This window comes from Corvus kubaryi, unplaced genomic scaffold, assembly GCF_017639235.1.
Source record: "Corvus kubaryi isolate FWS band 111438036 unplaced genomic scaffold, C.kubaryi_AGA036_p1.0 137, whole genome shotgun sequence".
Taxonomy (NCBI): Eukaryota; Metazoa; Chordata; class Aves; order Passeriformes; family Corvidae; genus Corvus; species Corvus kubaryi.
This window is the reverse complement of record NW_024580671.1, coordinates 31,091,841-31,109,131: the sequence shown is the minus strand read 5'-3', so window position 1 is coordinate 31,109,131 and position 17,291 is coordinate 31,091,841. Positions and strand designations below refer to the sequence as shown.

General features: G+C 42.3%; 2 protein-coding genes across 9 annotated transcripts in view; both read right to left on the bottom strand.

The window, feature by feature from the left end:
• SLC26A5 (solute carrier family 26 member 5) overlaps window positions 1-691 on the bottom strand; it is a 36,232-nt gene extending 35,541 nt beyond the window's left edge. For all 6 annotated transcript variants that reach the window (XR_006014467.1, XR_006014468.1, XM_042018403.1 and 3 more), the window contains exon 1: window positions 586-691. The gene's annotated coding sequence lies outside the window, so the exon portion shown is untranslated. The remainder of the gene's footprint in view (window positions 1-585) is intronic.
• A 6,071-nt stretch (window positions 692-6,762) lies between these two features.
• RELN (reelin) overlaps window positions 6,763-17,291 on the bottom strand; it is a 276,616-nt gene continuing 266,087 nt past the window's right edge. The window contains exons 63-65 of one of the 3 annotated variants that reach the window (XM_042018399.1): window positions 17,072-17,170; window positions 12,095-12,100; window positions 6,763-7,905 (exon numbers count right to left, since the gene is read on the bottom strand). In XM_042018399.1, the coding sequence (XP_041874333.1) occupies window positions 7,809-7,905; window positions 12,095-12,100; window positions 17,072-17,170 (202 nt within the window). In that variant the 3' untranslated portion in view covers window positions 6,763-7,808. Of the gene's footprint in view, window positions 7,906-12,094; window positions 12,231-17,071; window positions 17,171-17,291 lie in introns of those variants that run through there. The other 2 variants (XM_042018400.1, XM_042018398.1) reach the window with 2 other exon arrangements.

The following is a 17,291-nucleotide window of genomic DNA, read 5'->3' as shown; positions in this document are numbered from 1 at the left end:
AGATTAATCGAGGTTTTGGAAAGGTTTTGAAGGTCTTGATGTTGAAGCTAGTAATGGCAGTGCAAAGCAGGTAGTTTTTGTTTTTACAGGGCTTCTTGGGAGAGTCGCTTAGACGCAAACTGACAGCCCGCAGCTTACAGTCGCGTGCAGCCAAAAGACGAGGAAATGACTGATCTCTCACCCTCCCTCCGGTTTCCCCTTGGGTGCTGCGCGTTTAGCAGCGCCGAGCAGCGCGGGCGCCGCCGCTGCCCGGAGCCCCCGGGCGGTGCGGGAGGCGCGGAGCGGCGCCGCCCCGGCACGGCGCTGCCTTCGAACCGCTGCTGCCGCACGCGGGGCTGCGGCCGGGGCCGCCGCGGGGCGAGGGGCCAAGGGAGCGGGGGCGGCACGGGGTGAGACCCCCAGGCCACCCCGGCCCGGGCTGACCGAGCAGGAGCCACGGGCACCGGGACAGCCCGACCCCACCGACGCTCCTCGCGGCGAGGCTCGCTCCCCTCAGGGGAGATCCGCTCAAGGGGAGAGACCCCATCCGCCAGCGACCCCGCACGCCGCGCTCACCCCCGGCCCGGCCGGCCGCGCTCCGCTCACCTCCCGGCGCCGCCTCCCTCCAGCCCGGCACATCCAGCCCGGCAGCCGCAGCCACCGCTCGCTCCAAGGTGAGGAGCACAGGGATGGGGGCGGCCGCCAGCCCCCGCCCCCTCCTGCCCCCTCCCGCCCCGCGGCCGCGGGCGCGCCTGGGACTCGTAGTCCCGCCCCCAGCTCCCGCCGGGGGCGTCTCCGCCGCGGCCTACGAGTCCCAGGATGCCGCGGGGCCGCGCGCGTCCCCGGCGGTGCGGGCTGCGCGGGCGCTGCCCTGCTCGGAGGGAACCGCAGAGTCCTGGGATCGTGGAGTCAGCAAGGTTGGCAGAGTCTTTCAACATCGCCGCGTCCAACCGTCAACCCAGCACTGCCCCTGTAATCCCGAAACCACATCGGCCAGCGCCAGATCCTGACGCCTCTTGAACACCTCCAGCGATGGCGACTCCACCTCCCTGGGCAACCTATTCCAGTGTCTGAGCAGCCGAACTGAGAATTTTTTTCAAATACCTATCTGGGTGTAGTTTTTTATTTCTTTACGGGGCTCAAAGAATACATAGGTATCAATTTCATTGTGAATATGAAAGAATTAGTAGTGAAATGCCTTCACAGATCACATCTTTCAGTCCTTGGTTTATAATGTTTTCCATCATAATAGTAGCTCTCTCACCCAAGACAAAAATGTTTTCCCACTTCCCAGATTTGGGTTTGTTCACAGAATTCATGGAATTTTTTTTCCAGCTTTGAAATTACGCACTAAGACCATGAAAAAATTTGTGAAACCGGTGTATACAGGACTTGAATAGGATTTGAAAACCTTAAAATGATTCCTTTACATGGCAGCCCTTGTTAGAATTGAAGAGTAACTTAAATAAAATTCAAATGAATTCAAGGTGAAATACAGCACTTTAAATTTCAGTGTTGTCAAATTGAGAAATTTCAAGATCAAAACATTTCTAAAGTTGCCTTTAGAAGATTTGTTTATTCAAAATAGGCTGTAACAAAAAGACATTTTGTTGAAAAATTTCAGAGTGATAGATAATGCCACATACATCAGACTTGATGTGAAATGATGTTGGATGCCATTGTTACACAGAACTGGGTAAATGGAGATACTTTGGGAAGCACATCTCTGTTGATTCATAGTTTTTTATCCAAAAAGCTCTTTTTTTTCTGAACTTGGAAATCTGTAGCCTGTGTTAGAATGCAGGTGTAATTCACTTATGAAGGTGTGGCCTGGTAGTGAAATTCTGAAATGCTTTATTGCCAGTAAAACATAAATTGCAGTAACATACAACAGAAAGACCTGTTTATACACCCTGCACAAAGGGAAAGGAGAAGAGAAAGCCTCAAACCAACACAGATTAGCAGACTTCCTGCTAGAAAAGTCCACCCAAGTGCAAAGTATTTTGAATGTTCCGGTAATCCTGAGGATTATGTTACACTAATTGTGTCAATGGTTGCATTTAAGTACAAGCTGGTTTTAATTTCTTGGCGCATTTTAGTCTGACACACTCAAAGGTTAATAATTCTTTTTATTGCTTCTTTCCAGCATTGTCTAAAATGGTAAAAGATGCTGTGGTTCTTCAGCTCTGGGAGAAGGACAGGAATTGATACAGTGCTAAACTCAGTAGCAACAAGATGAGAAGAGGATTTTTGGTCAAAACAAGAATAGGGAGGGAAACTTAATACAGAATAAACAATGTAGACAATTGAGGAGAGTAAAAACACTCCTGTGGAGGATAATTGGGGAATATAAGTTAAGGGTGCACACACACCACTGGAGCTGTGTGATGACAGAGGGCTCAAATGGGAGCTTTGGGGGCTCAGTGGGAGCTTTGGAGGCTCAGCCAGCTTGCAGGGGATGGAGCAGTGGAAGCCACTGCTCTCCAGCAGTGCAAGGAAAGCTGCAAGGTGCTGTCAAAGGCCAGATCCAGCACTCACAGCTGCCTGGAGCCCCAGCTGTTGGGCTGGTTGTTTCTTAACTTCCTCTGACAGCTGCTGATGGTGAGTATGGGCAGGGAAGGTGGCTGAGGGGCTGGGAGTGCAGAGTTCTGACACTTCCCACTGGGCCATTGGCATACACTTCCCATATGAAACATCCCAAATGGGTCAGATAGGCTCCATTGACTGGCTCACTCCCCACCATGCCCTAACTACACTCATGGATCTTCTAAGAAGGATACAGTTTTCTAAGGCAGAAAAACCCCTGTATATATTTGTAGTCTTACACAGGTCCTAGGACAGGTCAAACCAGCTGGATTAGTAAAGCTGAGGTGGACATTTCCATATGAAGTGAAACACATTTAATGTACAGGAGTTTTCCCACTGATTTCAGTGGCAGTAGGCTTGGTTCTTAAAATGCTGCTGTTAATTAGTTCCTACACACATCCTATACAGACACATAACTCATGTCAAGCTTTGTTCTTGTCCATGATAACACAGTTATTCTAGCAGAGGCCCAAACATTGGGACATTTTCCTTTTTTTGTACTGAAGTTCCTTGAAAATGGCTGAACTCAAATAATTTAAAATATCCCCTGAGAAGGGTGTGATTTTAAATCAGCTGTCCAGTTGTGAGTATAAACCAGTTGAATGGCTTTGCATGTGCTATTTCTAGCCCACCTGGAGCTATAGGTTATCAGCAGAGGGCTGGCATGTATGCGCATGGTCAGTGTGCAGGGAAAGAGGGACCTGAGGGGATCAGCAAGCTTCATGGTATCAGCAATGTCATCCTAATGCAGAAGTAGCCCTGAAACCTGTGACTACACAGTACCTCCCAGAGTTCTGCCAGATAGAGTCAGGGAAACACCTGAGCCTTCTGACATGGCTTCTTTGCCACCACCTTGCACAGATCTCCCCTGAGTAGCAGAGCTCAAAAACACAACCACATTCTCTTCTTTTTTAAAAGAAGCTTAAGAAATTCATTTCAGTCTATAAACTCAGCATTTATCATCATCCTCCAGTATGGTATTCGTCCATTCCTGGAACAGCATTTTTGCTTGGCCCTGCCTTGCTACGTGCCAGCTAAAACTCTCCCCATCAGGCTCTGTAGTAATTAGCCACACAGGGCCTAAGTCTTTAGGCTTACTGCCAGCTCAGTCCCTTCAGCTGAACCAGGAATAACATGGGGAAGAAAAAGCAAAAGTCAGAAAACAGCAGCAGCAGAGGAGAACATTGGACAATTCATCCACATGTCCCCTGTACAATGCTTGCATCCTCATACCCCATGGTCTTCTCTTCCAGCAACAGATCCACCACCTGTGGATGGTGGGTGCTCTGTCTGCTCCTTCACAGATGCACTGCAAGTGCTTGCATGGCCTCAGCTGCTCTGGATTGCTAACAGCCCTAAAGAGCTCTTTAGGGCCATGCTTAACATAGGCAAGCCCTTTTGCTGACCTTGCTTCGTTCTGAGGCTCCCTTGCCAGCTCAGGATGAAGGTAGCTCCCCTTTACAGCTGGCTTGTTCCTGTTCCTCCAGTGTTGAGTCATTAGTTAAACCTCACTACAAAGCTGATCTGAGTGGGGTTTATCTGGGGCCTTACACTGGCTTCCTGCTTTGATAATAACCAACCCCATTGACTACTAATGGATAAATGATGAGGTGATGCTGTGGCAGCATTTCCACCCAGTAACATTTGCCCTAAAGGGTTAGCAAGTAAGTAAAACATAGAACCATGTTTATGGATGTTGTCATGTCTCTTTCCAAATGTTTTCCTTTCTAGACTAAACAACTCTCTCTACTTGGAACCCCATGGGTTCAAGGGTCTTGTTTCTGCTGCAGTACTTTGCAATATCTCCAACTTGTTTACATCTGTATTTAAGTGAAGGGCTCAACAGCTGACAACTGCTGTCTGTTTTACCGGCACTGGTAGCCGTATTTATATTTACTGTGTTTTATCATAAATACTTCCACTGATGCAATGCAAAGTGGCATTTTTAAAAACTGCTTTATGCTGTTGATTCTACTTCTATAGTTTTGTTGTCTAGTCTGGTATTTACCCAGTTTGTGTGCTGGTACTTTGCTCTTTGACAATGTCTTGTCCTTGAGTGTATTTGCTGTGTTATTTAATTACTACCTTTTTCTATAAATTGTCAAGATCCTGCAAAGCCGGATTTGGTCCTTCAAAAATATTGGTGCTCTGCATATTTTCTCCCATTAAGACAATGTTATCATCTTTGGATGAAGCAAGCTCAAGAGAAAAACATTTAGGTAAAATTATGAGAACTTCAGGTTTTGTTTATTTCAGGAACTCCAGCGGGTCAGAGTTGAATTTTCCTGTATTTTTGTTTAATTTCTCTTATGTTCTCCTTATTCTACGGGAACATGGGCTAGTGAGCTGACAGGAGAAATGAGGAAGACTATAAGGCATACTAAAAGTACTAAAAGTCAGTTTTCATAGTTATGTCTGCCAAAGTTTTACACCAGTAGATAAGCTTATTAGTATATTTTATTGCATTTTTATTGCCATTGATTATCCGTTATCCACCCTTGCTATTTTAACAACTGTTTAATGTCAGATGACTCATTGTTTTCAGCCATATGGGATGAAAAATAAAAAAACCCCACATTTACTGAGTATACTATATGTGTATGCTATGCGAGGTGTTGTAGGAATGGAAAAAGTCTAAGTTGGGAATCTCCCAGTGAGGAAGAGAAAAGCCAGTGCAGAGTTTGTGGTGAGTTTGGATAAAATGCTTTGTATTCCACTGTAGTTGTAATTGCATACATTATTCAAAGGAAAGAAACACAACTGTGAAAAGCAGCTTCTCTGATTATGCTGATCTCTTGCCTGAAAAGTCAGGCAAAGTGCCTCATTATATCTAAAGTCTTTAAAATAAATTAATTCCCTGGAAGCACATTAGCTGCATGTGCATTTTAGATTGAAATATCACCCTTCTATTGATATATTAAAGCAAATAAAACTATCTTAAAAAATAGGAATGTTTATATCTTGCAGTTTTGTTTGTTCAATGGGCAAAACTCTTATTACAATATTTTAAAATCGCTTGCCCAAACATTAAGTTGTTATATTCTTTAATACCCTCATGTTTTGTCTTTCTGCTATTTTTCTGAATAGAACTTTTATCTTGTTTCAGGGATTGGAAGTGCACAAAGTACACTGGTTCTCCAGAACAGTACAGTGAGTTTGCAGGAGGCTGGACTGTTGCAGCAAGTTTCCAGATCATCCAAAGGTCTGTCACATAATTTTGACCAAGCCAAGGTGTTGACTAGTTGGTCACTGAATGATCTCATTTTTTTTCTGCACTGCCTCAGGTACCTGTGATCAAAAACCTCCTAAAAATTAAACACATGTTCAGCTGAACATGGATCTGTAGCAAACACCATTTTGTTTCAGACAGATATAGTGCTAGAAGCAGATGTGCACGATGTAAGAGCACAGCAGGTATATATGATACTTCTCTCTGATGAGGAGAAGCTCCAGTAACTGGGATTGTTTAGCCTGAAGAAAAGGAAGCTCAAGGAGGACCTTATTGCTCTCTACAACTACTTGAAAGAAAGCTGTGGTGAGGCAGGCATCAGTCTCTTCTCCCAAGCAGCAAAGTATGGGACAAGAGGAAATGGCCTCAGCTTGCATGAGGTGAAGTTAAGATTGGATGTAATGAAAAATTTCTTCACTGAAAGGGTTGTCAGGCATGGCACAGGATGCCCAGAGAACTGGTTGAGTCACCATTCCCCATCTAAAGGTATTTTAAGGATGTATAGATGTGGTGCTTAGGGACATGGTTTAGTGGTGAACTTGGCAGTGCTGGGTTAATGGTTGGACTTGATGTTAAAGGTCTTTTGCAACCTTAAATGGTTCTGTGATTCTAAGAATTAACAGCTTTGTCTGTTAGGAACCAGGTTCCTTATGTGCCACACTTGTGTTGCCAGAGCTTGGAAACAGTGGTTTACACTTTCTGGTTTGCAGATAAAGCAAGAGTGCATATTGGTCCATGGTCCTGTTTCATTCATTGCGCCAGGACCTGTTCCAAGGACCATGTTATGCCCATAGGTGGGACTGCGGAGATCTCTTCATTTGTGTTATTTGCAAAGTGCTGTTAAGTGTGATGTGCTAAATATTAAAAAATAACCTTGATGTTTGCTTTAGAATCTAGGTATATAGTAGAAGAATTTCATTTATGATTTCATGTAAAGCCCACATGGCTTGAAAAGTCTAACATCAGAATTCTTTGTTGACATTATCTTTATTGAAGCATGGATCTTCAGCTTGGTTCACCATAAAGTGAAGCATTTTATTATGATAATAGACAGTTTAGGGCTATAGGGGCATTATAACGTTGCTGGTGTAGATACAACTTTGTTAGAAGATACAAACATGACCCGCAATAGAAACAAACACCAAAGAGAACACAATGAAACGTTCACTGTTTACAAATCACTTCATTACTACAGACACCAAATGGCAGTTACTGTAAGTAAATCAGTTTCAGAGAACTGACTACATTTAGACAGGGAATTGGGAATTTCTGTTTGGGGCTTAATTCACAAATCCTTAGTAGAAAAAAGTTTAATGTCAAGCATTCTTTTTTTATCCACAAAACAATGCTAACCAACAGACATATCAAAGAATAAGACCGAAGGATATCAACGCCTTTACAACTACTTTTGCAATTATATCCTGGATTAGGTACTTTGATGATCTTTTTTTAATACATTTTTTTAAGAAGGTAAATAGCCCAAAAATCAGCAGCAAAAATATTACAACAACAAAACAAGTAAATACAGTGCCAATGTGTCATGTTGTAGAAGAGAATACAAAGAGGACAAACAATGATAACTTAATCTTATAAAATGACACAGAGCTGAAATACAGTGCACTTAAATACCTATGTGACAAAGAATGTTAAATTCTGTACTTAGTATGTAGATTTTTATAAACATAAAATCTGAAAAGTCTTTGTGCTTAAACTTTTTTTCCTGTTAAACAGAATTAGTTGCTTACTTCCAATACTGCCACTGTAACTGATATTACAACAGATCACAATTTTCACAGACACATCAACATTAAAACATTTACCTATGAGAAAATAAGTCACTTCTCATTAGTTCACAGTGCGAAAAAGTGGTGTATACTCTGTCTTGAGAAAGGCTTTCAGTTATTCATCAAGCCAGTTGCAGAAAAGTCCTGATACCAGATGCAGTGCTAGACTCGGAGAATGGAAAGCAACACATCACATGTTGGGAGGAAGAAAAAATAAATTTCTCGTTTCTTCATGGATATCGTCTAAGTGACCTTCGTCTTCTGTTGTAGAAATGCCTGAGCCCATGTTGCCGTGAAAAATTCATCATGTAATTTTGTTTGCGAGTGCTGTTGAAATCAAAGGGTGGAAGAAGGAGAGAGTGTCAGTTTCTTTTATACATAGTGTAAATGCTTTTGGAGCAGTGAGCTAGTGGGAGTGATTCTTCTTTGTCCTTGCATGACTTTTTAAGTCTGTGCAAACTGGTGTGAAGCATACTCTTTGTTTAACTTCGACGTACAAGGCAATTGAGAATCTGTCCCACTTGGCTTTCATTTACAATTCATTACCTTAGGGAAAGGTTAAGAGCTTTCAGCTAATGAAAACTGGTGCTGCCTAGGGCCAGATTCACTAAAACTGTATGCACACTTCATAGTGTTTCTCTATGGGGGTTTTGTACTCCAGTTATCCTTCTTTGATCATTAACTACTTTATCTTGAGAAGAGAAGAAAAGCTTTACTCCACTTCGTTATCTTCTACTTTTACTTTACAGGAAGTGAAGTACAACACTTTTATTCAGATTTATGTTTCCCGTCCCTGTGCACTCTCTTCCAAAAGGAAAGGAAGATCTGGGAAATAAGCATCATCATGTCTGGGAGGAGACCAAGCAAGAGAGCTCATTTGCAGCCAAATTTAAGAAGGCACCCTTGTTGGAAGACCTATGTGGAGGACAAGGCCCATCCCACCTAATGCAGATTTCTACTTCTCCCACTGGGGGAAGAAGGAATCATGAGAGGGCAGATCTGTGAAGACCTGCAGTCAACAGATCTCCCATTTGTGCATTCAAGGAATGTTTTCACTTGTGAGTTTTGTCTGTGAGTAAGAAGTGAACACTCATAATGTAGTAAGTCATACTTTCCTCTCTAGTGCATAAGCTTATTTTTAGTGAATGTGGCCCTTAGGAAAAAGGAGTAATTGTCTGCTTTGCAAAATAACTATGATTCTCCACAAGCAAAAATAGGTTTTGTTGTAGTATGATAATTTAATCTAAAACAGTTTGTCTAACAAAATTATACCCTTTTCTACAGCTAATCTTGAACACAATTGACTAAACTGATCAAAAGTTGTCAAGTCAAAATCTAGACTATAAACCTCTAAGCAAATCCAAGTCACTTCCTGACTAGTTTTCCAAGGCTTTGCAATTTTTAATTTTTGGGGTTTTTTTTGCCACTGGAATGTACAAACAAGGATAAAAAAAAGACTGGGCTCCTGGTGACAATGAGAGAAAACAGATGTACACTTGGCACAGCTTTTGGCACTGTCCCAGTAAGGTAGATCTCTAGAGCACCTGGCAATTGAGAGAGGGGTTAATGTTGACTTATTCAAGTGAAAAGGAAAGGTCTGTGCTGATGTGTGAGAGATTGATAGTGGTGAGTGTATGTAACTTTAATGCCATTTGGTAGCTCAAGTGCAAAGCAGCACTGCACTTCAGTCTTCATTCGGGTCCTTGAGTCATCAGGGTGGAATGTCACCCTTGCTCCAATGCCAGGTGTCTCACTGATGAAGGCAGGAGGGAAATTATGACCCCAAACCTGCTCCTGACAGTGGCTGCCATTGAAACTTGAAGAAGTTCTTAATTTTGCCTTCCCATTAATTCCCATTTCTTGGGAAGTGTGTGGTTCCTCAGAGACACAGGGCCTTCAGGGCCACATCCCACCTCCCAGGAGAGCATCCTAGCCATGAGGTGAGGATAGAGCACCTATCTGCTGGGAGAAGGCTGCTCTGCAGCCAAAATACAGCAGATGGGCCTGGGAGAAAGCACAAGCCCAACTCTGAGCAGCTTTGCTCTGGGTACATGGGATCAAACAGAGTCTGCCAAAGTGTTTGGCTGAAAAAATTGCCATTTCTGGACCTGGTCAGATTTAAAAGTGAGCTTGGCTGTGAGAACCTCAGCTTGGGCAAGACTTGGACACATGGATGGGGCACATGCTGAGCTGCAGTTCTTGGCCCAGGAGCTTTTGTCCCATCTCCATCCTGCCTTTGGTCTGCTTATGTTCAGCAACAGCTCAGCAGAGATGTTCAGGACTCATTTTGGACACTGCTGTGTGCACCTGGCCTCTATTTCACTTCAAGTGACCAACCATTTTGTATCTGGTCTTAAAGGGATGGTAAAGATGTTTAAAACAATGAACAAACAAAAAAAGAAAAGGAAAAGAAAGAATTGAAAAAAGGAACAAAGAAATGCTTACCTAGTAATGCAGAAGAGATTTACTTATTTTATGTAACTAATTTTGTTCCATTGGAAGATGATCAAGGTGTTAGAAAGAAGCATATATTTATGTCTTACACTGAACACCATAGCAGTGCAGTGTGTGAAAAATAAGAGAAATCTAAATTCTCGGGAACTAAATGCTTTTTTTTTTCCTTGCAGTAATGTAGTTCAGACTTGTCCTCACTGACATGAGACAGACTTTCCAACTGCTGGCTGGATGCCACAGAAAAACTTGATGCCTGCTATAGAAATACTATGATTTTCACTCTTTCCATGGGTAAATATGTAGACCCTATGCATTATAGTATTTTGTCATATTGCACCACAAAATCAGAGTAGGTCTATATTTTATTTTTTGGAATTAATTTTATATATTGGTAGGAGGCAAGCACTGTATAAGGGAGATCAATAGTGCTTTATAAAATCACAAGAAGAGTTACATAATATAGTCTCCAAGAGTACTTGCACATTCCTTGCATTTGGTGGGTGCAAAAATGCTTTCAATACTATTAGTAGTAATTTTAATTTTTATTTTTACAGACTGATTAAAGGCTTTACCGTACTTTTGCTGTTGTTTTCTTGTTCAAAACACCCAAAATGTGCTGGGCAGCATCAAGCTATATTAGGAATAGACCCCCTTCCATGATGGTGTGGTGGGAACTTTTGTTTCAAAATCAGTGGCAATTTGAAGACTGTTTTGCGAGTGTGTAATGGACTGGTCAGCACCTGCTGAGCCTTCTGTCTTTTCTGTGCATTTATTGAACCATCAGTCAACCAGAAAAGTTCAGATCCAAAGTAGTTATCTGTGTATTACTGATGGAGCACAGAGCAAAAAAACAATTAACAGGAGTGACTATTGTACAATGTTTGACAGTTTTGAGTGCACTATTTAAAAGTAAACAGAAGATAATACTGCTTGAATTTATGTAGGAAATTCTGAGAAACTTTCCAATGAAGTATCTGGAGTTGTGCTAGTTGGATGAAAGCAATATGCAGACTGTAACAGAAGAGCAAAGTTAAAACTATCTAGGGCATGTTCAAAAAATACCTACAATAAAGCAATTTATGAGGAGTCTCTCTGGATCTTTAGTCTTTAGCAGAGCATTATGTTTATTGCATGTTTCCTAAAGCACAATTTGAACTACAAGGCTGCAATTTAAAGTTTATAAAAATGGAACATAGCCAAATGGAATGAAAAATACGCAGTACATAACCCCAGTATATACTAATGTCATTCATTATTTCTGTGTTTTTAATTGACAGGGCACAAAACAGGAACAAAATGGAAACAAAAATATTTGAATAACAAAATTAAACATGAAAAAAGCCTTAGAACACAGCAAAGGTATGTCCCTCAAGACTAAGCTTGGAGTAAATTTTGGTGCTGAATTACAAATGCTTTGTTAGGCAGGTACTGTAATGAAAAAAGTCAAGTGCTCTGACTGAAGTTCTGAGGGCTCCTATCAATGACAAATATTCTTTGGCTTTGGTGGAGTCAACTTGAACCCAGAGCTCAGTAATGTACTGGTTAGTGTTATCTATTAACTGCAACAGCACAAAGCAGCTGGGTTCCATGAAATGAAAGAACTACCTGGGGACACTGGTTTGGTGTCTAAGGGGCAGGTGTGGCTGTGCCACCATGCAGATTGACTGACATACACTGCCTGGCTGTGGCTACATCTCTGTGGTCATTTATTACAGAAAAAAGTGGGAATTGCCCCTTGGCTGCCCATACAGTGCTCTGGGTGCTATCCATTGGCAGGTCTCACTGTACCCTATCAGAAGCAGAAGAAGGAGAAGTCCTTCCCCCCCACAGCCTTGGTGAATGTCCCACTGCAGTATGTCACAGTCTGCTGAACAGTTTCTGCTAAGTTTAACTTCCCCCAATGCTCACTGAGGAAGTGCTGCAGGATCAGGGCCCTCATGAGCTATGTGGCACATCTCAGCATATAAATGATTTTTCTGCAACCCACCATTGACAAAATTTTGTGAAAGAGCTGTAGCTAACAGAAACACACATTAAATACTGATTCAGGGAAAGTACTTACCTTATTCTAGTGTAAAACCAATGACAGCAAACAATGAAATACAACACAAGTTAGAAAATGCCTTTCAATGCATGCAGCACTGTGATTAGTCATAAAACCCTGATGAGGTTTAGAGGCAATATAGGACTTTTCGTCTCTTTTGAAAATAAAAATTGAACAAATTATTTCCTCAGATTTCAAATCAATGTTTAGATTTTTATTTTCTATAAAATTCAGCATGCACTTTTTAGAAACATAATAGAAATGTCATAGAAGCACGAACCGCATCATATTAAATTTGGCATAAATGTTGTGAATATTCAGATAGTCACCTAATGTTTGAACTACTTATGTTCTTTATTATAAATCTGTTGATACTTAATTTAAATGCATTTTTCAAATAATTGCTTTTTACTAAAAAATATGAAGCAGATGAAAATGCTTTTCCACATGAGCGCTTCTTGTTAAATATAGAATATATAATTTGTATTTTAATAGTCCGAAATAAGGATAAACATTCTTTGTACCAAATGCAACAGAAGTTCTCACTAAATCATTTGTGCCAAAAATGTGAGAATATCTCGACAATGAAGAGCATGGAGTGATGGCTATGGAGGGATTCATTCTGCTATCTATCAGTTAACCATAAAATTGTAGGTGGGGATAACATTTCTTGCATTCCTTGCACAACATAAATTCCTTTGGATCAACGTAACAAGTTTTGGGGTAAAGAAAGCAATATCAGACCTTTAGTGTTCATCTTATAACTACCCTTTATTTCTCAGTACCTTTGACTTTGAATTAAGTTAATGAGATGTCTCTAAGGGCCTGCCCTATACACAAGGAAATGGCAGTTGAGTAATGCACATGCAAAGAAGTGTGAGGTGTGTGTGCAGTGGGCAGGCTAAGAGCTGTGCTTCCAGAGAAAATATGCAAATGAAATGCAGAGTTAGACATAGGCTCTTCTTAGGGCAGAAGTATAGGGGCACAGAAAAGCTCTATTTCTTAAGCCTGGGATAAAATACATTTTTATCCTGAGAAGAGCCACATGGAACACATGAGAGTTGTGCCCAAAGCTTTCTTTACAAATGGAGAGAAAAAACCCTGCACTAATGAGAAATAATCAGCACTAGCTTTAAAAGGGACTGGAAAACATAACAACTTGTATCTTCTCCCCACCACAGGACAGACATCAACTGTTGTTAAGTTGGCAAGATCAATTTAATGTATAACATTATCAACACAGGTATTTGGTTTCACCTGTTTAAAAGAGGTGCTCAATTAAAGCACCATTTGCAGCTGCATCGCAATCTTTAAAATTCTGCTTTTTAATGAGTGATTCAAATAGTTCAATCAAAAGTGGAATGATTTTAAGTAACATACAAAAGGATCCACCTTTGGCCTTCTTCTATCACTGCCAGGTATTTTGCATGCATGTATAATCTGCAGGTTGATTTTTTTCCCCCCAGCAATTTTTTTGGGAGCAAAGAGGAATCAAAGAAATGGCATCCTGAAGCCATGTTTGCTGGTGAGAAGGATGGTGGCCTTTGACTCAGAAATCAGTTGAACTGAACAGTGTCATGACCTTGACTGCGCGTCAGCTGTAGCAGTATCTGCACTACGACTTGACAGCTAGGCCTGTGGCAGAACTAATTTCAAATCTTTGGATTGCTGAGAAGAGTTGGGCTATGAAAGCAGGTATTCACAGATCTGCCCCTGGGGTGAGCACTGTAGGGAGGAGCAGGGACGTCCCCTGTTTTGGATGGGAAATAAAATCAAGAAAATCCTTATTTGCTTTACATCCCTACAGACCAGCTCTCCCTGCTGGCAGGTGCTTTCCCTGCTTGCCCTCTTACTCCAGCCCTTAGTCTGCTCAAGGAGAGCATGGCTCCCTTGCCTGTGGGCTGAGGAAAAGCTGGCACAGCACCTAGCTGTGTACCTGGGGGTGCAGGCAGTCAAGCCAGCACTTAGGCTGGGAAAATCAGACCTCCATTAGCTCACAGAGTAGTGAAGAAAACAGGAAGAGATGTGTGGAAAGCCAGGAATTTATCTATGTCCCAAACCACACCTCCTAGTGTAGGTTGGCTCCTTGCTCTATCCCCTCATGGGCTTGCCTGCTGCATCAACATGGGTAAACAGGTCACAAACATGAAAATCTAGGACTGAAACCAGGGCCAGTGAGGATAATTTTCATAGTTCTGGAGAGGTGTATGGGGTCTCATCCAGATGGGTGGTGGAGTGCAGGGTTGTAAGAGGACTGAACACAGACTGTGTTGGACATGGACCATCAACAGGTTATTATCTAGGGATGTTCACGGCCTTCTGAAACAAGGCCAGAGTTCCAACAGAAATTACTTCCAATTTAGGAGGCACAGATTTTTCCTAAAGTATCCCAGCTTTGGGATGAATAAGCCAGACAGAAGCCTATTGACACTCCAATGGTGCCCTATAGAATGAATGGGAAGAGGTAATTACAGAACCCAGGTGAATGGTTTAAGTTCAGGCTGTGCCTCTCTGCAGCCCTGCCAGAGAGCCCTGGGGTGGCTATTGCCCACAGAGCTCTCTCCTGGCAATCTTGGTGGGAGGGAAGGGCACCCAGAGGTCACTGACTTCTTGCCTCTTGCTGCAGAGCTGCCTGGGAATGGGGGCTTGTTCTTCCCAGGAGCAGGCAGGGCTTCTGTACCTTTTATTGGAAAATGAAGGAATATTAAGAATGAAAGCTAAGTCCTATGCCTAGTACTCACAGTGTGAATTCTGGTAGCCCTGGTGTGTGCAGGATCATCTAGGGTAAGTGCTAACAGACACTGACCCAGGCTCCCTTCTGATAACCCGAAGCACTCCATGGAGGTGACTGAATGTCTTCATCATTTTACAGGTGAAGAAACTGAAGTGCTGGGGGTAAAGTGACCACTGTGAGGTGGCCAAGTGAAACAGCAGAGCTACAGGAAAACCCATATGAGAGTATTTATCGATAAGGAAGTGTGTCCCCTTTCAGAAAACTTGTGGGTTATTCGCAGATAAATTTCAGGAGGTCTACAGAGTATTTTGATTAATTACAATGTGCAGATAGAACTTAAGCAAAACAGAGGAGTCAAAGGCATCTGTCAGGACTGAGCACGTGCCAGCATACGAATCAGATGTACCATGGCATGTAATTCTGCCCTTCCTGAGAGCAGCATGTCTCATGTGTTGTAGTTAGCAGGGAATGGAGCTCCACATCTGGCCTTCGGGAAATAAGCTGTAATGGCACCGTGTTTCACAGGACTTGGTAAGGGAGAAATCAGTCCAGTTTGGTCTGTCTTTGTGCACTGTACCAGGTGTCACTTGAACAGGGTGGAAATCCTCTGCCTCTAGCCTGATATTTAGGGCAATTTTCAGAAGAGCCTTAAAGCTCTTTAACAGGACTAAAATAATAAAATAATAGAAAGGAGGAGGCACTGTCTGCCCACCTGGTTCCTTCTCTAGGCAAGGTGTGATTACTTGCTATGGCCATTGCAGTGTAACATATCTCACGACTTCTTGTTACCACTCAACTTGTGTATCTAGTCTACAGCCTGGCAGATCTCATTGTCAGAGAAGTTCTCCACATTTAAGCCTCAGAATCACTTTTTAAAGATCTGTTCTATTCCTACTTATGGTCCCTAATTCAGTGCTTGGATTGATGGATAACATTATACTTTATTTTTTTTCTTACACAATTTGTTCTGTTCATTTTATTTTTAATTGCAATGTAGAAAGACCTGTGAATATTTTAGAATGACCAGTTCCCTTTTCCATGGTTTTCTAAACTCTGAACTTCCTGCAGCTCATACTCTTCCATATCTTTCCTGATGCAGCATCATACAGCCATTGATTAAAACAGAAATCATATCCATCTCTCTCCTCTGTTCCTTCCAGTTTTAAGCTTAATGTTATGGAAGCAGAGCCCAGCAAGGTGTGTAAAAGCAGCGGAGGGTGTAAAGTTACTCAGTGTTGGAACCAGTTTGGTTTGGGGTTGATATGAGTGCCATGCAAGCTGGTGCTTCTCGGTGGAGAGGAGAACAGAACTAACTAGCAATCAGACAATTCATTTTTGCTACTGTTACAAAACATTACTTGCAGTGTCTCTGCTAATTCAGAAACCTCATGGCTATAGTTACATGGTCTAGAGGTTATCTAAGCCTAATTTCTTCACTGCTGTTTTTTAAATTGTTCAATAAAAAGAATGTTTGAACCTATCTATGGAGCAGGCTCGCCTCTCTCTGCCAACCACTGCCAGCGATGAGTTCCTGCCCAGGAAGCCACTAGAATTTCACTTCTACTGGAACTAAATTGTTAGAGAAAAAGCAGGTCATCTCTTCATGATGCAACACAGGAAAAACGGGTTAGCTGCCAGCGAAACCCATCTCAAGAATGGGAGAATCAGGAGGGTGCAGACTTGGTAAAATCTTGACAAGGGGATGAATATAGAGCTCGGATCATAGGAACCTGATATAGTGAACCCTGTTTCTGAACAGTATCCTTCTTACTAAAAAAGGAAATGAATAAGGCATTAGTTGCTAACACGAATTTTTAAGAGGCACAACAACATTACTTTGTGCAATGAACAATACAGAAAAATCTTTTGTATCCTTGAAAGGATATAGATCAGCCTTACACGGCAGCACAACGCTGAACAGGAATATCCTTTCTTAGGTCCCAGCAAAATAGTTTTTTAACAGTCATTGCTGCATTACAGGACCACAGCAATACTTGGAGGTGATAAAGCCCCACTTTCCCTCCTGCATTTTTCCATAGTGCACAACACACCCCCCTGCTGTGCCACTTACTTTGTGTTCATCTCAACTACTGACTTGCAGTCAGGGCAGAGCATCAGGAAAGATAGGATTTTAAAGGTTTCCATTTGAGAAAGGATTCCCTGGGCCACAATGGTTCTTACTGAGCTTAACACCCATGTCATGCTGGAGAAATTTCAGTGCTTTCTGAGGTGGGGTGGGATGAGGTGAAGCTGATACTCACAGGACGACTTCTACGTGGTCCAAAGCCCACTGATCATGACCTGTTCCGTTGTGACGGGGCTGCCACCAGCGCAGTAAGACTCCTTTCATTCGTGCCTCCCTGTCACACAAACATAAGAGCCTGTGAGAGCTGCAGACTACTGGTGTTTTGCATATCCCTATCTATCCCCAAATGGGAACTGAGAGCAAAGTCACATCGTTGTTTCTATGTCACTGAACAT